Source organism: Excalfactoria chinensis, chromosome 7 (genome assembly GCF_039878825.1).
Source record: "Excalfactoria chinensis isolate bCotChi1 chromosome 7, bCotChi1.hap2, whole genome shotgun sequence".
Classification (NCBI taxonomy): domain Eukaryota; kingdom Metazoa; phylum Chordata; class Aves; order Galliformes; family Phasianidae; genus Excalfactoria; species Excalfactoria chinensis.
The window spans coordinates 8,040,852-8,064,094 of record NC_092831.1 but is presented as its reverse complement, the minus strand read 5'-3'; the positions used below and the strand labels follow the sequence as shown (position 1 = coordinate 8,064,094).

Here is a 23,243-nt window from a genome sequence, read left to right as displayed (position 1 = left end):
ATCTCAGCATGTTGCAAAGGATGAGGACAGAACACAGGACAAGCGAGTGAGGATTTGACTCTTGCCACTGAATGAGCAATCAAGGCCAGTCAGATGTCTGCCATATTTTACAGCTTTACCTTTGTGAGTGTGGGTAATACTTCTCCCATTTTTGGGGGAAAAGCAAGTTTGAGGTCTTGGGGTAAAAGAAGCTATTTAAATGCTCTGTGTCCTTATTTTAGGCTCTGACTCAGGAAAATGTATCAGGATACATGGGCTTGAAAACACCTACTTTAGGCTGAACTCATAGCGATGCCACCTCTCTGTAGAAGCTGCCGTATTCTCTCCAGTTATTCCCATTAAAGATGGGATTGTAGTTGTAGTTTACTTATAAGTAGAGTTGATTTCTAAAAAGGGGGGGAAAAAAATCAGTGAATTAATGGCAGCTCAGAATAGTGAAGCATTCCTTTCTGTTTTATTCAGATGGAAGAGGTCTGTGGCCATGCCCACACCACTCTGGTTAGATGCCTGCAGTAGACACAAGGTCCCCTTCCACAGCTCCCTGGGCTGCTCAGAGCAGCTCAACTCCACAGTTGGAAAAACCAAACTTTTCCCAGAGCCAGAGCTCTTCCCCCAGCTCCCCCCCTCCCATATTTGTATATATTTCACAAGGAGAGCTGGGCTGAGTTTGTTCATGAGCTGCAGTTCCTGGGCGGACCCCACGCACAGCTGGGCTCGCTGTGCTTGGATCCGCCTTCCCAGCCAGCAGCCTCATGAATTCGGTGCTGTGGGGTTGACATCGGAGAGGAAGAAGGATGGACGGGTCAACAGCTTGAAGCCGGACTTCAGGGTCCAGAAAATGGGTTGCTGGAGGAAACCGGGTCTGCTTTCCTTGCTGCTGCTGTCCTTCTGTGAGTACAGAAATGTTTCTACTTGGGCAGTGTTAAGCAGAGAGGTCGTTTAGTTTTCCTTCTTCCAGAAAAAACAGCAAATCGTTGACTTCTCCCCTGACAGCAATTAGGTGGAGGGTTGGGAGCAGTGGAGAGCATTGCATCGATCTGATGGCAGTGCTGCTCCGATAGCGTCAGCTGTGCGTTCCTCATACAGAGAAGAGCGAGCGCTTGGCTCGGCAGAGACCGCTGCGTGCTCGCCGAGAGCAGCTCCCAGATGTCAGTGTTTACAGTGCAGAAATCTGTACGTCGGTCAGCATGACTTGGTGGAAGCTTTTACTTTATCGAGGAAGATTAAAAGCAACCAAAGTGCGCCGTGAAATGATCTGGCTTCAACGGCGTCCAGATGTGGTGAAGTTTTATCAGCCCGGGTTTATGTGCAACATTAATCGAACTATTAAAGATGGAAAGAAGCGGGGAGGGGGAGGAGAGCTGTCCTTGCAACAACATCTGGTTCTTAGGCAAACCTTTCTAGCACTTACGTACAGATTTCTTTGTAATGAGTACCCTGTTTAGGTTTTGATAGCACTTCTTCAGGACTGCAGATAAAACCCTTCAGCAGCACTTGAAAACGCGCCCATCCGAGGTTTAAAGTCTCTTGTTTATATCCCGATGATTGTTTCATAACAGGGAGTAGATTTGTATATGAGCGAGTGTTATATACACATCTCCTAAGTATGTGTGCGTGCCGTTCTGTATATACAGCACCGATGTATGTGTATACACACATATATCCCTATATAGTAGATATTTATATACTTACTCGCTGTTTGCAGCAAGCCCTTTTCCAAACACAGACCCGTTCCCCTTGGTACAGAATTTCCAGTGCAACTAAAACTGCTTTTTGCTCAAAGCAACGAAGCGCTGGGATTATAGCGCCTGTATATTTGCATCCAATTGAAACAACGGGGGGCAGGGATCTGCATCTGCGTCCACTTTCCATGGGTCCCCCTATCTACAGAAATGGGGAATGAAACAATGCAGCTGGTTGGTAATTTCCTTGTAGCAAACACAACTCTTGCTGCGACTTCTGAAGCAGAGAGCCCCACGCAGGGGGATTTACAACATAAGGTCAGGCCAGCTTTCAAAATGTTGCAGAAATACACAGCAGTCCTTACTGCAGATAATACCCTAAAGCATGGGTTGAAGTGTAGGATGCTATACTGATAACATCCTGCTACATTAATCACATTCGGAGCAGCACCGAAGGAATTACTACAAGGCGTTATTTAAAGCGCAGCCTTGGGTTGCTTTTGGTAAGAAAGAAGACCACTAATTATCCTTCAGAAATACCTAATTTGGGAGTTATTTAACTTCTGGTTTCCTTTTTCTAAAAGGCAGGGTTTTAATCTGAAAGAAGCCAAACCAAAACATATCATGATTACTAAGTTCATTTGAAAGGTTACGTGAATGATACAATGACAGCATCTGTCTCGGTATGGGGAAAAAAAATAAGCCAAGGCTCTCTCTCTCTGATTTCGCTTAACAAAGATATATGTTAACTGGAGCTACCTCCCATCCATCGAGTATAGTGTTAATATCAACATTACAGTAACTCTGTGACAGTAAAAGCACCCCGGGGGCCCACTTTGCTTTGACATTGAGAGAGGAGGGAATGGCAAGTTCCCCAGAATGGCTGAAAATACGCATTCAGTTGTTCTTCCAGCAGCAAATCCTCACAGTCATCCAGCCTCCCTGAAAGGAGTGACAGCAGTGGCTTGGTGATGGCAGTAAATAGCTCCTCTTAGCATAGAGATTTAGGAATTACCATAGAGAAAATGGCCGGATGGTGTCTGGTTATCCTGGAAAAGGTCCCCTAGAGCCAACTGAGCATCCTCGGAGATGCTGTTATTCTCTAAGGGGTCACAGCAGGGCTGCTGAGACACAACTATGGGCTCCACACTGGTCATTCCCAACTCCTCAATCACCAGAATGGTCATCAAACAGTGTATCTGACTTCTTTGGCCCATATGCAATGGTAAAAAAAAGCCTGTAGCCTAAGAAATGGCTGAGATTTCAGCTCATCCATTTCCCTGATTGCCCTTTTCACCTCCAACCTCCAACAGAAAATACAAGGATCATTCAGGATGAGAAAACCTGTTCTACAGTTGAGGAGGCTCACAGATTTTGCTGCCTTTAGTTGATGCGGAAGGAGTTGGGAGGTGAGCTAGTCATGGTCTACAGAAAGTTCCCAGAGAGGTTCTTTCTGGCAGAGGGATTCCTCTTCCATCAGACAAAGGAGAAGCAAGATTCACATGCTGGAAGCTGAAACTAGGTGCTTTTGTGTTAGATCACAACATAGCAAAGTTATTCCAGCAGGTCATTACTCAGACTCAGAACGCAGTAGGTTTTTGTTGCTCAAAACCTTTGATAACTGCAAGATTATCTCCTAGACAGACCATGGCCCATCCAAAAGTCAAAGGCTGGATATGGAGTTACTGCACTGTGCACTCTGGAATGCTCTGGACTTAAAATTTATAATTAGGACTTTTCCTAGGGGAACATCTGCCCATGAATTTCAGCAAGCATGTTCTCTCATGGCTTGTGGTCGGACCTCAGGATGTGGTACTGGAGAGGTCTATTCTATGCTCACTGCACTATCCTGTGCCATTCCCACTTCTCCATTGCCTTTGAAGTTGTCCCTGCCCAGAGTTGGATGGGAGCACAGGCCTCCTGCCTGATCAGCTCAGGAGATAGTCACCTTTTTCCTTTCATCAGGCTGTGGCCACACAGCTCAGTGCCACACGGCATGGATTTTAGTTGACTCATAATCCAACATACAGCTTCTCAGAGAGGGAAAATTACATGTGCTGCTCCCAGCTTTTGGGTTTGATCTCCATTTTCCTGTAACCATTTCCTATCAAAATAATGGCTTGTTAACACATCCTGATGTTTTCTGCCATCTATTTCAATGCTTCCTACGTGGCACCCCGATGGCTCCACAAAGAGCTGGAAGTGGGATCTTTTGTTGGATGGTGGCTCTCTGAAGCTACATGCTCTTTTCTGCTTGCACAAACAAGTTCCTGTTTCCCCACTGAGCCTCTTTTGCTAAACACATAGAGTGTACGTAATCCATAAATCAAGACTGGGAGACCCAGGGCTGTCAGAGAAACATCTCTGGCTTTTGATCCATTCAAGACCTCTCTGACCTATCCCAGGCTCTTCAGGCATCTCATTCAAGAAGTTGGTCTCCTACTTCTAAGGTCACCAAAGCTAAAACCAGGGGCTGCACCGTCACCGAAATGCCAGCAAGCTCCTCAGGCAGGGGAGCTATCAGGATCTCACAGCAACAAACAACAATTCAGAGACAGGAACCAAGGGTCAAGTATGAATAAGTGAGAGGACAAGGGAGAGGAAGACGATGAAGGGTCAATATCCACTTCACAGGCAGATATATGCACATGCAGAATGGGGTCCAAGCAGCAGTCTAAGACTGATCTGCAGCAGTGAAGAACGGAGCCCTTCTCCAAGCCATGAAGCGTATGGAGCTGAGTGCTACCCACCATAGCAGCAGGGCTGGCTACAACAAAGCTTCTCAAGCATCTCATTTTGCTTTGACTTTGGAGCAACGTATTCCCCAGTAAAGGGAAAAGCACAAGGAGAGCCCTGACATGGTAAAACCAGAATCCTCTGCAGTGTTGTGACTGGCAGCAGACTAAGCAAGAAGCATGATGGATTGTCCTGAATTCACCTTCACGCCTCACCAAACCCAGTACTGCCTTTTCTTCCACTGATGCAAATTAGATAGACTCAAGCAGTGTACATCTAGATTAAGTCTGCAGAGAAAAGTCCATTTACAGATATAATTCCACAGCATTTGAAATTAAAACACATTGTTTTCTAAACAAGCTAAAGCCAATTTTTACTCTTAATGCTGTTATCAGTATTAGATAATGGTCATAAAACGATAGAATGGTTTAGGTTGCAGAAGACCTTAAGGATCGTACCTCTCTGCCATAGGCAGGACTGCCAGCCACCAGATCAGGCTGCCCAGGGCCTCATCCAACTTGTCCTTGAGGGTCTCCATGATCACAAAGACTTTTGTGTAATGGTGGTTAACAGGTTCAAGCGCGATATTCATTGTTCCGCTTCGAGATGAAGTCCTGAGCAGATGTGTCCCACGTAGTCACTAAATAGGCGGAGAGCAATCATTGGCAATAAAAACTGTTAACTGGAAGCTTTTATTCTGAGGAAGTATTCAACACTATTCCTTGTCTCTACAGCTTTATACTGCTCCATCAAGTTGATTTCCTTTTCCTCTCCCCTTACTGAGAGCTCTTTGCAGTAACATTTGCTTTCAGACAGCTTCCACACGGTTGTAACTTGCCATAAATGAATGAACTCTCCCATGGACTGCCATGTTTTCAGGGAAGTGCCACATGTCATCTTGCAGTCCCACCAAAGAGATGAAATCAGCAGCTCCCACACACTTTGCTCTTTCCACATCTAATGCTTCGCACCATGTGCCAAGTGAAAGCCTCACGCAGGAAGAGGCCCAGTTTGCAGGGAGACAACACCAGCAATGGCTGCCTGCCTCATGGGGCAGAGCTACAACTTCTCAGTGCTGGACCCCAACTGTGGGTAAGAACTTCCTTAGGGATCTTCAGAGAGAAACAATGGGGTGGCTGCAAGGATGAGACCACTGCGATCCTGCCTCCAGAAAGGCTCTGTAAGGTCCATTGGAGTCATGTTTCTTTTTTTCCATTTGGTTCTTTTAATGAGAGTCCGTACAGGGCTGAAATGCTCCTGCTATAGCTGCTGGTAGCTGTCAAGCTTTTAGGAGAAGTGGGAGAGCCTGCTTATCTTGTAATCGCCTCTGCAGCCCCTGCTCCCACCAATTACGCTGCTCCAGGACATGGCCTTTCCTGGAGCTCTTGCACTGTAGTGTTTTGCTTCCCAATGATAAGACAGGAACATGCCTGACAAGAGGCAGCTGATTTATACCACAGCAAATGCCTCTCCTCTGTGGGGCAATTAGTGTATCCAGCTGTGCCCTGCAACCTTCCCCCTGGCTACTGCCCACGTGGATTCAGGCAGGTCTGGGAACATACCTTCACCAAAGTGCTGCCCTTGAGTATACAGGATCGTTTACAGCTGGAGTCAAGATTTAAAGGGGAAAAGCCTTTTCAACATTTCCAGCATGCGATTTGCAGCTATCAGCAGAAACAGACTGCAACAGAGCGCTGGTGCTGGGTGTCACTTTGCAGAGCCCACTAACCTTTTCAACCCATGCCTCGGCTGGGATTCCTGATGTGGTCAAAGCTGGATATGTGGTCCTTGGAGCAACTCTGGGGGTGGAGATACTGCCACCAGTCCCTCCTGACTTCAGCCATCCCACACCAGAGTGCCTGTGCTCGTGCATAACGAGCAGTGGTGTCCCATCAGCCAAGGGTCTGGCTCAGCCATGGAGCACAGCTGGGACATGACAAGGGAGATCTGCCTGATGTCGTTGGAGAACTCGCTGCCTGGGAGCATCTGAACACCAGCGTCCAGCCTGGAAGAGACTGAATCAGCTGCTGTCTCTCTGCCTAAAGTATTTTTTCCAGGCTAAATCTATCCCAAAATTAGCCCCAGCCATTGCACGAGAGCAGACAAGATCCTTTGCCATACAGAGGGAAGTGACACACAGCCATGAGCAGCAGAATTAATCATCCTCCCCCAAATAACCTCAGGGTACAAGCATCCCCCGGGGGAGCCCAGTTCCTTTTGTGTCTTTAATATGTCAAATAGCACTTGGTGCTGGTTGGAGGTGGCGGCAGACATTCCCACCAGGGGCACAAAGAACAGACCAGCTTACCTACTTATGTGCTACATGAGGGACGCTTTAGGAAAAGCAAGTAAGATATTCACATCTGTATCCATGCTAGCCTCGAGCTGAAGTTCCCTCTGACAGCACAGAGCACTTTATGACTGCTAGATCTGGCCTAAATGAGGGCAAAACTCAGTGTTACACAATAATGTTAGCGGACATAAAGAACAGGCAGTGCTGGAATGTGTTGGTGGCGGTGCACTGGTGGGAAGCTATCGGCGTATCCCACTCCAAAGCTCAGCCCTGCTCTCTCAAGCACCCAGGGAACTGCAGCAAGGCAAACCCAACCAACGCAAACTGGTCCATCACAAAAGTCCACCCAAAGCACTCAGAGCAGCTCCAGTCAAATGTCTCTTTGTGAACTCATCAAAGCCCTTCTAACAGATGGCAAATCGAACGTGTGCCAGGAATTGCAAACTCCTCAGGAAGTTCATCTAAACCATCAGCAAACCATTTCCACTTAAAATAGAGCAAACCCTGTTGCCCAAATGTGACCCAGATTATGTTTCTGACACGTTTACCTATTTGGATGATATCTTTAAGTTGCACTTCCAGCTACCCACAGAGATCCAGGTCCCTGCGGAGCCTGTGAAGCATATATAAAGATAATTACTGGGCATAATATGATGAGAATTGTAAAAACAAACCAAAAAGAAGCTGTGCAGTACTTTTTCTTGGATTGCAATAGTCAAAGGCAGAGCAACGTCTGTAGCCGACTCGCAGCTCTTTCTTCTGCTGTTGGATCTGCAGTGACAAGCTGGGCCCAAAGCAGCTCCAGGGCTGCAATCTGGATGCCTCTGAGGATGCCCCTGCCCCTGGAGGCATCTTCTGCCCTGACCCGTCATTGGTGGGCAATGCTGGTGGCACCTTTGGATGCAGGCAGCCCCCACATTAGTCCATTAGCCCAGCCACCCCAATGCAGCTTGGTTTGGGCTCAGCTGCCCAGTGGGTTATGGGGATCCGGGGTCTTCCCCTAGAGCTGGCTTGGGTGATGACTTAGCACAGGTAACATTCTATGATTCCACAATACATGCACAGCTAAATGGGCTCAGAAGTAGAAGAATACTGTCAGGTATCAATGACTGTTTCAAAGACAGAGAGAAAAAAAATCAAGCAAACAAAGCAGTGCAAGGCCATTTCACCTGATCCAAAATCGCTCCATCCTCAGTTCAACTTCACTTTGTGCAAACCAGCATTAATGGCCAGAATGGTGTCTGTAGCACCAGCAGGAAGGGATCCTGGAAGAGCCATGGTACATACACTGAGCAGTGCCTGATGGAGGCATTGCTTCTGCCTCACCTAGCGCTCAGAGTCCTTCCAAAGCTGCACTGTAAGGACTGCCCCCCCCCCCCCCCCCCCCCACTGTTTTGGATGGGGTTCTGCTGAGCTCTGTAAGCTCAGGTACAATTAGCAAACAGTTGTCTTATTCAAAGAAAACCTCCCTGAAAGAGAAACACACCGGACAAACCCATTTCAAGGAGTATCACAAAATCCAGAAAGATGCTTAAAACTAATTAAGTAAAATAACACGGGTCTTAATTGTTTTGTGAAGAGAGTAAAGAGAGAGGATTTGCTATACCAGCCTGTTGTGTGCTACGTGTAAATTTTTCCGTATCTCTTTTCTAATGGGTTGCAGCAGCTCCTGGATGCAAACTGGTGGTGAAGAGATGGGGAAATCCTCCAAGGGTTGCTTTGAACGTGGAAATGAATTTCGGCTCTGCCACTTCAGAACGCTTTTTGTTTACTTTCCACTGACATGAAATCGGCAGCGATTCCGTAGCATGCGGGATTGGTTAGCTGCTTACATAATGCTTAATAAATCCAAGAGAAATAATATAAAACACATCACCCAGTCCGGGAAGAGCAATGATAGCTCAGCTTTGTCACCAACCCGCCTGGCCACTGGCTTTTGGAGAAACATCTGACCAGTGTTGAGAGATGTGGGCTGTGAGATGGGAGAATAGGAAAAATGGTCTTGCTGTCTTTGGAAGGCAGTGCTCAAGGTACAACACTCCCTTCTCATCCCACCCCATTCTCCCAAGCACATGCTCACACAACCAGATGCATCTGCTGCTCCAGGAAGCAGTGCAGTGTCACCTATTGATTGTCCTTAGGGTGCTCTACAATAGCATAAGAGCCTTGCAAGCAGCAGGAGCGAGATGAGATGTGGCATCAATTAGCACAGGCAGTGGCTGTGAGGATGGTGTGGAGAGGGGACATGTGGCTGAGATGTCAGCACTGATGTCCCCAGCAAGATGGAAAGAGACCCAAACAGAGACTGCCAGACTTGCACGCTTTTAAAAGAGGCTTTCAGCCCAGCATCCTGCACCTGGCCCCTTCTTCCTCCTTGCCTTCCTCTTCAGGTATCTGCCCATCCCTTTCTCCTTGTTATAGATTCATTAAGGTTGGAACAGACCACTGCGAACACCAAGTTCAACCCGAACCCATGCCCACCATGCCCCCTGACCACATCCCTCAGTGCCACATCTCCACAGTTCTTGAGCACCTCCAGGGACGGTGACTCCACCACCTCCTTGGGCAGCTGTGCCACTGCATCACCACATTCTCTGAATATCCAGTGTGAATCTCCGCTGGTACAACTTGAGGCCATCACCTCTCATGCTATTCCTGTCACCTGGGAGAAGAGGCCAGCTCCCACCCCACTACAGCCTCCGTTCAGGGAGTTATAGAGAGTCACGTCTCCCCTGAGCCTCCTTCAGTCTGAACAACCCCAATTCCCTCAGCTTCTCCCCTTAAGACCCTTCTCAGCTCCATTACCCTTCTCTGGACAAGCTCCAGGGCCTCAATGTCTTTCTCGTAGTGAAAGAACATTGCTCCCCTGCTAATGTTTCCCTGCTGACTCTGTGCCCCACTTTGCTTTATGGCACCCCTTGGTGCTGGTGTTGCCTCTGCCTCACAGCGTGAGCAGGAAGGGGAGCAGAGCTGGGGATGCAGGGGTTAATCCCACCCGATGCGGCGCTGGGGCCAAGTTTGTAAGTGACTCTTTGCTATTTCGAAAAGAAGCTGCCTGGAAAGGGAAAGGAAAGGGAAAAAAAAGGGAGAGAGAGAGAGAGAGGTTTACTTTACAGCCATCGTTATTTCATCTGCACAGTTTATACAATGGAAAATAAAAGCCAGGGAACGCAAAGTCAAATCATTTCTGTTTCATTAATGGTATGGAAATGGTTTTGTTTTTATAGGGGAAAAACAAATGTGAACTTGATGTGTTTGTGTGTGTGAGTGCTCATTGCAGCTCCCCTCACTGCAAAGGGCAGAGCAGCAAAATCCAGAAATAAAAAATGACTCAGAGGCTGTAGGATCTATGAGTCAGTGGAGCTGTTGTTGTTTTTAAACACGAGTGAGAGCACAAGATGGGCAACAATCGCCTGCACAGCCCCAGCAGAGCAGTGCAAAGCAGGATCTGGGGCAGGGAGCTGGAGTTCTCCTGCAGGGGACGCTTCCTGCCTGATTTCAGAGCCTCCTTGAGAATGACCAAGGTGAATGGGGTGGTGGCCAGAGGATGGGGGATCCCAGCAGTTCTGAGAGCAGATGGAGCACGTGGTTTGCTCCATCCTCACCCATAGGCAAAGCCATAGAATCATCACAGAGTCATAGAATCGGTTTGTGTTGGAAGGGACCTTTAAGATGATCTAGTTCCAACTTCTCTGCTATAGGTGGGGACACCTCCCTCCAGACCAGGATGCTCAAAGCATCTGCTGACTGAAATCAAACAGAAACCACCCCTGGGTGTTTTCAAGCAAAGGCACCGAGGGACATGGTTAGCGGGCATGGTGGGGATGGGCTGATGGTTGGACTAGAGGTGTTTCCCAACCTTACTGATGCTATGAAACCTCTCTGGCCACATCCTCATCATGAAACACCCCCAAGTCCCAAAGCAGCACGAGGTCACTGCACTGCCACGTAGGTGACTTGCAGGAGGTACATCAGCAACACTGGAAATGGCCAATGCAGAAGGACAGGCAGCATTTAGCTGAGCTCATCTCCCAGAGTGACGTTAGATCGTGATGTCATTCAGGCATCTGAAAGAGATCCGAGAAGTCTTCTCATACAATCCATACCCAACTCACCTTGTAATGGCACTGTGCATTATTTGCTAAACACTTCATGTAAGGGGTAGTAACCGGTAGATTAAGTCGGTTTTCAGCTTGTTTGAAGAATGTCCAAACACACCAGAAATGTATCCTGCACGTCTTTTTGGCACTGCGAAGCACTGATGTCTAATGCAATCAGAATCAACCCCTTTCTATTCACCAGGAAACATTACTGGCTCACTCCTCGCTCCACGTGCCCGCTGCCAAGTACAGTATTTGTTACACGGGAGGATGCAGGGCCTGAGGGCAGAGCTGCTCCCTTGAACCCAGTGCTGTGTGCGCGCTGTCCTTGTCTGTGGAGAAGCCAGACAGGGGCAAGAAGTGGGATAGTGGGTCTGTTACCTCCACTTGGTCTCCCACAGCAGGAAATCCAGGGCCCTGCTGGGCAGCTCACACTGGACATTGCCTGAAGGCTGCACAGCTCTGTGTGTCTTCCCCTGGAAACTGGGGATGTAAGAACTGCCCGGCTGCATCCTGCCCATGACAGCTCAGGAGTGATGGGGACAAGACCTCACACAGGACAGTGAGTGAGCAGAAACAAGCGTTGTAAATAACAGGGAAGGAATTTGTTTGTTCTCATAACAATTTTATGAGCAGCTCTGTTATTGCAGAGCCGTGTCATTGGCCATGGACCACAGCCCAGCACAAAGCCCATTCCTGAGCCGGGAGCAGATAGAGGGCTTGTGGCTCAGCCCAGCACTTCATGCTGCACCCACACCTCCAGCTGCCACCCAGTAACCTGCCTGCTGGTCCCTGCTGCACCTCAGCCTCATCCTTAGGTATAATTCAAGGACAATTGACTACTACAGATGGAGCACAACCTGAAGCCTACATGGAGATGACCTGAGCAAGTCCTCTTCTGGTGCCTTCCAGTGCAGGAGGTAGCTGGGCAGAGCCTTAGCACCTCACACTGAGTGCCTTTGCTGAAGCCTATCTGATGTTGGGTTGTCAGCATACAGCACAGCAGAGAGGATTCGAGAACCGAAGACTTTCATTCAGCCCTGCCGCAGGGCAAATCACCTGCCTGTGCCACTGCTTTGGTTACAAAGTGCTTCTGCCCTCATAGCAAACATACTGAGCTTCCATCTCCTCACACTTGAGCTTGCTTCTCACTCACCCTGCTTGGGGTCAGCGCAGGAGGTGCTATCAGCCTGCTGCTGTCATAGGGGAGGCACTTCTGGCATAGTTTCTCCTTCCTCCTTCTACTTAAAAATCGTTTAGTATTCTCCCCACAGCATCTCTGGTGCCCTGGTTATAGATACCAGAAGCCTCGATCCCATTCTCATATGCAGCAGAACAAGCCTTCCTATTGATAGCGAGCCAAGCTCCCTGGGAGCCCACCTCATCGGTGACTTCAAACCCTCTTCCCAACTGTCTTTCCACAGTAACCTTGACTAACTAACTGTACTATTTATTGGCTCGCATCACATCCGTATGGCTTCAATTTACTTTCTGAAAACGCAACCCACATTTAATTAGTTTATAGTTTGTTCCAAGTTCTGCTTATCCAGCTTTTTTTCTTTTTTTTTTTTTTTATTGAAGTTTGTATTTTGATGTTTAGCATTTGCCTTGGCAACATCTGGAACCCCTTTATGGAAGCGTATTGTTACTTTTACTGCTCGTGCAGCTTTTATTAAATCATCCGCGTATTAATATTGAAAGTGTTCATCTGGGTCTCATCATGGCCAAGACGAGTGATGTGGCAGCTCAGTTGTACCTACGAGCTCGTGCTTCAAGGACACAATGTTCTGGAGAAACTCGCAGTGGGCTTTGTGCGCTTCGCTTGAGTTTTAGTGGGAGAATAAGGAGGAGAAAAAAGAGATGTATTCCTGCTCTGACCTTTCTTGCAGATAACGGCATCGAGGGCTGAGCTAGTTTAGAACAGTTTGTCTCCGAAGAGTTTTGTCTGGTTACTGCTGTATTTCTGGCTCTCGTTTATGTATTTAACTCTTTCATCCTCCCCGGCTGCCTTACTCTGCAGTGCAGCCAACTCTAAGCTCATCACGCTCCCATTGGGCATCAATAAGTAAATATCAGCCTTGGGGGAACGAGTAAATAAACAGCAAACCCCCCAGTGGGTGTTGAGCAATGAGGGCAGTGCAAGCAGAAGAAGAGGACACTGAGCAGCAGGCATAGATGTAGCAGTGGCCATCCTTGCTGTCCCACCAACAGACCTTCGTGCCTCATCAGCCCAAAATAAACCTTGGCAACAAGGGCAGCACGGAGCAGCCCAGTTGTGTTGGGATCCCAAAATGAAGGGAACCGAGGGAAGAGCAGGAGCACCGAGCTCTGTCTCCATGTGCCCAATGCACCCATTCAGAAAATACCTTTTTTCCCCTGGGTACTTCGGTAAAGGGGTTATGAGGGAGCAGCTTAAAGCTGGGCAGACTTCCTACAGGAATGACTGCTTTTCTGCCCTGTTTGGAGTTAAAATCTCCCACGCAATCCTTCCCTACCTGCAAGGAAAGTTCACTGCAAGAAGAACAGATGGCCCACACTTCTGCAAAGTGGCTGCTGTAGTTCAGGTTCCTATCTGAGTGCTGCTGAGTCTGCTTATCAAGCCCATGCTAGCATGTATTTCTATGTAAGCTATTCAGTGGCTTCACTTAAAAAAAGAAAAAAGGAAAAAAAAAAAGTCAAAAAGAAAAAAGAAAAATACATCTAGCAGCCTTGAAACAGGAAGTTTAAATTTAGCTGGGATTTATTCCTTAACCAAGAATAGTTCCTTTAAAAATAGAGATAACTTGCTCCCGTCTGCAGGGAGCTGCCTCCATGGGGCCAGAATAGTTGCATCAGCTCACTGTAGGCTTTGCCATCCTTTAAAACACTCAGGACTGAGCAGCTGGGTAGAACGAATGCATGCAGAAGGGGAGTCACTTTGGGCTGAAGCTCGCTGAAAGTGGCCAACTGCTGTCCTCTGTGCCCACAGCCTGCTATGCTGGCGCGCGCCGCAGCCTGAAGACCAACCTGTGCAAGTGGTGCGACTCCACGCCGCCGGCCTGCGAGCAGGAGGTGTGTTACAGCAACTGCAACCTCAACTCCTACTGCGAGGACCCCTTTGAGATCTGCGTGGCCATATGGTGAGCTGGGGGGTGTGGGGAAAAAGGGTTGGATGGTGGGAATGTGCTTGTGGGGACCCCGTGCCATCAAAATCATTAGGGGCTTTCTCTGCTCCCCACACTGCAATCATAACTGAGATGCAATTGGTTCTTACCTATAATTAAGAGTGGCTTGTTTTCTAAATAAATTATGCATATGTATGCCCCACATAGCACCACAAGCATGCCATATTTACTCTGTACCCACATAAACCTGAATTTAGCTTTGCAAGCTGAGCCTGCTGTGCAAAGCTGGCAAACCTGATACCCAAAGCTGTGATTTCTTCCTGCATCAGGCTGGGAAAAACCTGCTCCAGGTGCAGGGATGCAGAGCTGCTGCCCCAGAGGTCTGTCCCAACTTGGGGCACGGACATCTATGCTGGTACCAGGCCATTGGAAACATCCCCAGGAAAAAGCCCTATTGGCTTTTGCTGGAAGTGCCTGGAAAGGAAATGTGATCTGGCATTTCAGACCAAGCATTCACCCAGATGGGTGAGCGCCTCCTCCAACTTTCTGGTCTCAAAACTAAAACTAAAGTGCATTTTGGGTCTACCCTAAGTGATTCTCTCCTTCTAATTTGGCTACCAGAGTGAAATCCAGGAAGCACATATTGCTAGGCTTTATCTCAACCTGCTAATTAGTGTGAGCGCTGGATTGCCTGGCTTTCAGTAGACTTTTACCTCAGTGTAATTATTGCATTATGGACTGGAAAAAAAATAACAAAAGCAGAAGACCAACAAGAAACCCAAACAAACAATGTCGCTTCTGCCTCCACCTTAGGTGAGGGTCTTCTGAGCCCTGGTGTAGCTGTCACCCCTCATGCCATGTGAATCACCCCAATTAGCCCTGCTTCAGCTCCCCTTCCTAGCAGTTCATCCCACCTCTAGGGGGGTGAAATGTCCCTGGAGGTGTTCAAGGCCGGCCTGGATGGGGCTCTGGGCAGCCTGGTCTAGTATTAAATGTGGAAGCTGGTGGCCCTACCTGTGGCAGCGAGGTTAGAGATTCATGATCCTTGAGGTCCCTTCCAACCCCAGCCATTCTGTGAAATAGTCCCCACTGGTGACCCAAGGGCTTCTTCTCCCTCTGGTGGGCTCAAGCAGTCATGCAAAGATGTTGTGTAAGCAACAGCAATTAGCCCAGGGCACCAAGACAGGGCCAACCAGCTCTGCCAACACACATGTGCTGAGAGGAGAAAAGAGAGAAAAGCATTAAATAAACCCTCTATATTACATATAATGAGAATTACATCAGAGCCACCACTAACACGTCCTCCCATATACGGCACAGAACTGATGATCAGCACAGGCTTCAGATGACGTGCAGCTAATGATGGGCTGGTGGCTGTGAGTGGCTGTGCCACTAACCTAACATTCTGTTGGTTCATTCGGCCCCTGCAGGAGACAGGACAATGACAGCATCAGGATCAGCACACTCTGCCACAACCCCCACCGCCCCATAGAGAACCTCATGGTCCCCAACTACAACACCTCGCGCTGCATCATGACCCACCAGCCCAGCGAGGACGGCATCATCTACATCTGCGGCTGCGTGGATGAGCAGGAGTGCAATGACAAGCTTATCTTTGAAAATCATACCAATGGTGAGTACTTTTGCTGATGGTATTCGAAGTGAGGAGGAGCAGTTAGGTCACGTTTGTACCCCATGACCGCTGCCCTGAGCCCAACAGTTTTCCAGTGGCTCACCCTTCCCTCCCAGAAATGCCCTCTTGAGAACATCGAGAGACGGCAAATCCACTGTGTCCTTAAGTATGTTGCACCGTTTGGCACGGGGTGAATAAACAGGGGAACCCAAAAGCTGATGTAACCCAGAACAACTCTGTGCTCCAAAGGCTTTAAAGAAAAATCACGCTTGAACACATCCCATGCCAGCAGACCCAAGGGAACCCCTGGCGCCCAGCAGGGCTGGCACCCAGCAGCGGGTGGTGCTGGGAATGCTCTTCTGATGCAGCATTTCCCTGCAGATGGCTGCAGGTCCAACAGGAGCTGTGAATCCACTCCCGCTAAGAGGCAGCTTGTGTCTGTTCCTCAGGAGGGTCACACGCTTTGGGAAAGCTGCTAACTGGATCCTGAACCTCTGGGGCCTTGTCCAAACTTCTGTAGCTCTGAATGGACCACATCTGTCCCAGTGCCCATCGGGCACTGTATCAGTGGCAAAGCAAAACCCCTCTGACTCTATAATTCATGAAACACTGAAAGTGAGGCTAAGTCTAACCTGCAAGCCAGCAGCACAGCTTCTTCCACAGTGCTAGAGGGAAAAAAAGATCGCATAAAATGCAAATTCTTAGAACAAACAAGCCACTTTTAATGGAAGCGAATGATGCTAAATTTGGCAGTTCTTTGCAGCTTGCTGAGCCAAACATAACAGGTACACACGCTTCTAGAGAGAGATAGTCTAATCCCAAAGCTGGTGCCAGCATATATAATTTCACACCAAAAAGACAACTGGCTCATTGGAAATGCCACCCCCAGCCAAGACTTTCACAAACAGCCTCCCTGTGCCAACCAGCATGCAAAACATCAAAACCCAGAGCTGGGCAATGCGTGGGCTGAGCCCTGTGGTTGTTTGCAGGGGAGACAGAGAGCAGATGCCGCTCTAGGTAGTGGGGCCAGGAGCTGCGCTGCAGCCCCCCATGGCATCAGGAAAGGGCATCCTCAGGAAGGAATCTGCAGCAATTCCTGCTGCCAAGACTCGTGCACACAACGCCCTTAAAAGTCTCTTCTCTTACTCCAGAGTTTCAGAGATGGGATCCGAAGCATCGGGAAAAGCCATTAAAGCAGTAGGTGATATCCAGGCCTCGCACTTTCCAAAATAAACATATTCCTGAGTTAGTTATTGATTTATATCAGTTTAGGTTGATCTTGTGGTTTGAACCTGATGCCTATTTTAGAAACGCTTTCACAGCCTCGCAGAAATTAGCTGCAGCACGTTCCTTCAAATTTGCCAAGGAAAATAGCAAAAAGCTCTGTTTTTCCAGAACCTGAATTATGATCTGCACATACTGAGGTCAAGCAGCAAGAGTTTTGCTTATGGAATGATTCTTATCCCTCTTCCCCTGGGTTATTATACTTGGCAGGAAAACCTCTGAGTAAGATTTTACTTGAATATCTCTACTGAAGTCAGCATGTTTATTCCAGGAATCGCTAACATCAAAGCATCACACAATTACACGTTGCGCAAGGGTTAGGGCTTTGTTCCCCCCTCCGATCATCTGAAGGCAGATGGGCTTAAAAGCCATGAAACAACAGGGAGCTGCCCAGGCAGTGCCAGTGCTGCACCGCGATGATAAGTGATACTTGGATGGCTGGACTAGATGATCTTAGGGGTCTTTCCCAACCTTAACCATTCTGTGACACTTAGTGCTGAAGCAATGCTCCTTTGGGTACCATTTCTCATGGTTTTCTGTGCCACCCCCACGGGCAGGAGAGCCCAGTTCCCCCACACACCCCAGCAGTGTGACAGCACTATGGCTGCACCAGGGTGCAGGCCACAGCCTGGTGTGCAGCGCTGGCCTCCCACACCTTCACTTGACAAACGGGCCCTAACTCCAGGACTAAAATGAATAGCTCTCTAATAATTGCATACATCTGGGTTCTTACTCTTTGCTCAGATGGGATTTGTGTGCAGCCTGCATTACCGCCCTGCGAACGGCTGCGCCTTATTAACCACCCTGCATATTTTCCTCCTACGCGCGATCAAAACAAGATGTCGCGGGCCCCTCAAGGCAGCTCCTTCCTCCGTGCTTCCCTCCCCGCAGGCTACTCCATGCTGCAGAGCAAGGAGGTCATCCCGGTGGCCGCCATCAGCCTCCTGCCGCCGCTTCTGGTGGCGGTGATGATCACCGTCATCTTCTACCTCTGCCGCACGCAGAAGCAACGCAAGAGAGCCAAGAGCTGGGTTGGGAAGCAGGCGCAGGGTCCGGCACTGCCAGAGCCAGGCAGGGCTGCCGAGCGGGACGAGAAGCTGTCTGTGCTGATGGATGATGGCCCAGCCACCATGAACCCCACCTGCGCCAACAGCCTCAACCACAACACCGAGCTGCTGCCCATCGAGCTGGATGAGATGGTGGGCAAGGGGCAGTTTGCGGAGGTGTGGAGGGCTAAGCTGAACCACAGCAGCTCAGGGCAGTATGAGACAGTGGCGGTGAAGATCTTTCCCTGTGAGGAGTATTCTTCCTGGAAGAACGAGAGCCAGATCTTCACGGACGCCAGCCTCAAGCATGACAGTGTCCTGCAGTTCCTCACGGCTGAGGACAGAGGCTCGGGGCCACGCAGGGAGTACTGGCTCATCACCGCCTACCACAGCAGGGGCAACCTCAAGGACTATCTCTCCAGACACATCCTGAGCTGGATGGACCTGCAAAAAATGGCAGGGTCGCTGGTGAATGGGGTGGCCCACCTCCACAGCGATTACACCGCCTGCGGCCGGCCAAAAATCCCCATTGCCCACCGGGACATCAAAAGCACCAACATCCTGGTGAAGAACGAGCAGGAGTGCGTGATCTGTGACTTTGGCATTGCCATACGCCTCGACCCCTCGCTGACGGCAGATGACTTTGCTAACAGCGGGCAAGTGAGTATGAAAATCAGCACGCATGCCATCAAATGCATGGCCCTGGGTGGGAGGTGAGGCCTTTATAAATAGGGCTGTCACCACACCACACCATCCAGAGCATAAGACCTCACTCACGTGCTCCCCAGCCCCTGCTAACCTCTCTTCTTTGCCGACAGGTGGGCACTGCCAGGTACATGGCTCCAGAGGTCCTGGAGTCCAGGGTGAACCTGGAAGATCTGGAGTCTTTCAAGCAGATGGACGTCTACTCCATGGCCCTTGTTCTGTGGGAGATGGCCTCCAGATGTGAAGTGGTGGGAGGTAGGAAAGTCACACCCAGGCTTGTCTTGTACCTCTTAGCTCCTTCCCTCTATGTACAGGGACCTTCATCCACTCACATCCGTGGTGGTGATGGTGCTCCACCTCAATGCAGGGCAGTTCATCGCAGGACTTGGATTCAGGTGGCTGCTGAGAGCTGGTGACAGACCTCACCTAGGGCCTAACTCTGCCCAGCCACCCACCTAGGGGGCTGGCACTGTGGTTGAGGAGCAGCAGAGGTGATCACATCATCTTTGGCTGAAGATAGAGAAAGCCATACCGGGGTGGATGGCTAAGGGAGGTCTCCAGGACAAGGCTGGCAGTTGAGTCAGGGCCTGACATCTCCTGGTATCACAGTGGCTTCACACACTGGTTTTAACTCAGCCACAACACCCTGTAATACTGCCATTGCTTATTTGCAGAGGTAAAAAATTACGAGCTGCCTTTTGGGTCAAAAGTGCAGGAGCAGCCCTGTGTGGACACCATGAGAGACATCGTGCTGCATGGCAGAGGGCGGCCTGAGATCCCCAGCAGCTGGCTGGTGCACCAGGTAAGCCAAGAGCAGCTGGCTCAGAGGCAAACCATCCTGTCCCAGTCCACTGACCCAGCCTAAAGATCACTATAGCCGCCATCAAATCAGTGTGGCTGGCTGAGCTTGGATAAGCTCCCCTAGACTCAGTTCCCCAGTACAGAAAAGCCAACAGCCAGGGGTACAGCAGAATTCACAGTTGGTGAATCAGTGACCAAGAGCAGAAGTTGTGAATGCCAAGGAATGACATTTGGTTATCTTCTGGATGCTGAAGCACAGCAAAATGGAGCATCCATGCTTCTGCCTACTTGGTCAAGGAGTCTGAAGTTTAGAGGTCATCCTGAACCTCATACATGGGAGAAAAGACTTGCAGTTGTACAAGGAAAGGGGAATACAGGCAGTAAGTGAAACAGCCTGAAGACACACATGAAGCTGACAGCAGGAAAACTGCTGAGTTCAGGTCTTTCCAAGGGAAAACCTTTCACCATCCTTTAGCTCAGCTCTTAGAAGGCCATGCATTCCCTCTATCTCTATAAACCATGTTTGTCCAAAGACTTGCAGCACCTGGCCAAGCAAAGCTGCAAAAAGCATCAAATGACTGCGGTTTCTGTTGGCCCATCAGTGACTTTATCAGTAAGTTCATCGGGTTCGCCCTGCCTTCTTCTTTTGTGTAGTAAGATACAGAACTTAAATCAGCACGGCTGCATGCTGGAAGCCTCTGAGTATTCGTTTCAGATGTTCAACCTCCCAGGTCTCTGATAAACTTCTAAACGGCAGGAAAAAAAGCACAGAGGCTCGGGCTGTCAGTGGTGCTCCTGAAAGTTCAGCTCTGACTGATATCAGTGGAGAGCAATGTAAAGCCCTACAAACCCGGCTTTACGTTGTTTTCCCAGGCTGCAGCGTAGGGCAGCACCATCTGCTGGGAGGCAGCAGAAGTCCACCAGGCGCTGCCGCTTAGGACATGCAGGGTGACAGCAAGGCAAGGGGCCTGAAGGGAAGCACCCGCAGGTGTTGGTAGCCCTGCCCCCGGTGTGGGGTTGGAACAAGATGATCTGAGGTCCCTTCTGACCCAAGCCATTCTGTGATTCTCTGTTCCCATCACCCGGGGGATGCACAGCTCTAAATGCTACTTCTTCAGCTCAGCCACAGGGTTCCATCTCAATGAAGTGAGGGCCAAAGGCAGTGGGCCCTGGTTTAGGATTGCCAGTTGACATCATTGGGGTCACAGCATTGAACCCTGGCAGCTGACCCACCCAGAGCACTGCCCATCAGTAGCCCCAACACAACAGCTTGCCAAGTGCACAACAAGGCCAGTTTTGACTTTCATCCCCAAAGCGGCCCAAGTAACTCATAAATGCCCACGTTCCCACCTCACTTTATCCCCTACTATTAAGAAAAGTGGGGTTTTCTCAGTGAAGTACATTCCTGGAGCTGGTTCATGCCCACTTGCACAGGAACAACCAAAGGGCTGGTGCAGGGCAGGAAGAGCAGTAGAAGCTGAACTCAGTACTGCTGCTAAAAACACACTTGTAGAGCTACAGCTGGATGCAGCACTCAGCATCACCTGGAAACCCAGGTTACCGAGCACAAACCTTGCACTAAGCCTGCTTTGCAAGCATAACAAGGTGCACAGCTAAAGGAGCATCACCACATTTACAAAGCTAACTGCAGGTAAACACCAAGATTGCAGGGTCAAGAAGATCTGATGATCTTGAAAGCACAAGAAGCACAGGAAGATCTAACGACTAAAGAATACAACAGCTCTGTTTGACAAAACCTCAGTTAAAACAAGCTCGTTTTTGGAGGCTAATTAATTAGCCTCGAATTCTTTCAGGCAGCTAACAGATGAGCGCTGTCAGGAGCACTGCAATGCGCCCTCTGTCAGTCCTACCGCACACTCCCATTCTCTCTTATCCATATCCATTGTGGAAGGCTTGGTCTGATGAGCCTCAGTGCAGAACAGGGAGGTCAGGGGAGGGGGCAGCAGGGCAGGTAACAGTGCAGCACATCGCTGTAGGACTCACGCTGTTCTTCCACCTTCATCTTTCTGGGTTCTCGATTGCAAGCTGAAATGCACAAAAGCACAGGGGGAAAAAAAACCATGAAGCTTTATTTAGAATAATGATTTTTCCACTGTGTCGCAACGTCTGTTGTCAGTGATGAAAAAAGCACATGATAGGAATTATAGAGTCAAAGGAAGGTTCAACATAGCTGCTGCTGTTGTTAGCTTCAAAGGGGGATAACACCAGCGCAATACTTCTGTCCCTGAGCCTAAAACATTGGGACTCTGTGTGATTTTCTGAAGGGAGACATTACTGGGGGTTATAACCACTGTAATCCAGAGGAACCCAATGTTTTGAAGCATGCTGAAGAGCACCCAATGCCACGTAAGACATGACTTTGTGGTGAGAATTCATTGTAGCACTGAACAACTTGGCATGGTTTGCCCTTTGAGAAAGCTGCAGAAACAAAGTCAGGTTACGAAGCTCTAACTCTGAAGTTACCTTCAAGGTTCCCCTACCTTTAGGGGTAGCTTCAGATCAGCTTCTCGCTCCTCTTCTTCCCACCTTCAGCTCCTAACGCCAACCCTTCTGACCGCAGGGGATGCGCTTCCTGTGCGACACCATCACGGAGTGCTGGGACCACGACCCCGAGGCTCGCCTCACCGCACACTGCGTGGCCGAGCGCTTCAACCTGATGGCGCAGATGGATTGCGACGACATCCTCAACAACAACACGGACAACGAGGTCGGCAAAACAGCCTCGGCAGGCAGGGAGCAGCAGGACAACGATGGGAGCAGGAGCACGCCGTGATGCAGCAGCAGGAAGCCTCAGCATCAGAGTCCCATGGAAAGGAACTGAGATCTAGTGCATAACTTATTTATTACATCTGTTTCCTCCCACTGATGGGCTGAACTGTGGAATCAATACTTGTTTTTTCATGTCTTAAGTGCAACAGTATATATGAACTGATTTTGTACTTACTGTACGTGTATAATAGTGCAAAGCATTCCTTTGATTATTTTTTAAAACAATAACATTTAATCTTTTATTAATAAGCACGTGAACTCCATGCCTGTCTTTGGAAGCCCTTCCAGGCTGGCATGGTGAGTTTCTCTTCTAACTGCTCATCCTGCACAGCTCACACACGTTTTGAATGGCCCCCAAACACACACAACCCAAAAAGATACACCCAAAAAAGATGAGGAAGTGGCCTGAGACGTTACAGGTTGCAGTGCAACAAAGAGCATGGAAGCTACTCAGGTGACATTTCTTCAACAGTAAAAGATCAAAAATACTAAACCAAGTGACCAAAGCAGGCACTGCTGTTCCTGAGACCCCCCTGCTGCTCTGAGATCTCCACTCAGTGTTAGCAAACTTCCCACCACCGCACCTCTCATACCCCTGCCACCATCCTGGTTCCCAGCCACCCTCAACCAGATCCTACCATACTAACACTGCCAACACAAGCGTGTTGGCCAATTCTTCCTGTGGTTACTTCCCCTCCTCCACAGCATTACTCAACTTGAAGAAACACCATCAGACAGAGCCAGGACCTTTACTCCCCATAACTCCCAGACCAAACCAGGCAGCCTGTGCAGTAGAAAGGTAATTAACAGACTGAGAAAGGTAAGTCACACCACACCGAACCACAGCGTTGTGCAAATCTCAAGCCTTCCACTCTTATGGGCAACAAGTTATAAAACCTCACTGCTTCAAAGGAGTCCTGCAAGCCCATACTTGATGTGCACCTACACAGAGGCTCTTTCAGGATAGTGTGAAAGAGGAATGCTTTGCTTGCCAGCACAGCACGCCCGGCTGCTCCTTCCTATCAACCTACAGTGCTCAAGTGAGCTCCTTCCCTCGAAGTAAACCTTC

At 49.1% G+C, this 23,243-nt stretch overlaps 1 protein-coding gene across 1 annotated transcript; it reads left to right on the top strand.

The window, feature by feature from the left end:
* Window positions 1-673: 673 nt before the first annotated feature.
* Window positions 674-22,430, top strand: LOC140254854 (TGF-beta receptor type-2-like). The gene is made up of 7 exons (XM_072341937.1): window positions 674-890; window positions 13,780-13,930; window positions 15,346-15,548; window positions 17,724-18,538; window positions 18,697-18,838; window positions 19,258-19,385; window positions 21,966-22,430. Exons 1-7 carry the CDS (start codon window positions 674-676, stop codon window positions 22,176-22,178), a joined length of 1,869 nt encoding a protein of 622 aa, XP_072198038.1. The 3' UTR covers window positions 22,179-22,430.
* Window positions 22,431-23,243: the final 813 nt, after the last annotated feature.

Bases quoted from the DNA above. Each gene is read 5' to 3' on its own strand.
- LOC140254854 (XM_072341937.1), top strand. From the start codon at position 674: ATGAGCTGCAGTTCCTGGGCGGACCCCACGCACAGCTGGGCTCGCTGT. The intron at 13,931-15,345 runs GTGAGCTGGGGG...CGGCCCCTGCAG, and splicing joins GAGATCTGCGTGGCCATATG to GAGACAGGACAATGACAGCA. The intron at 15,549-17,723 runs GTGAGTACTTTT...CCCTCCCCGCAG, and splicing joins CTTTGAAAATCATACCAATG to GCTACTCCATGCTGCAGAGC.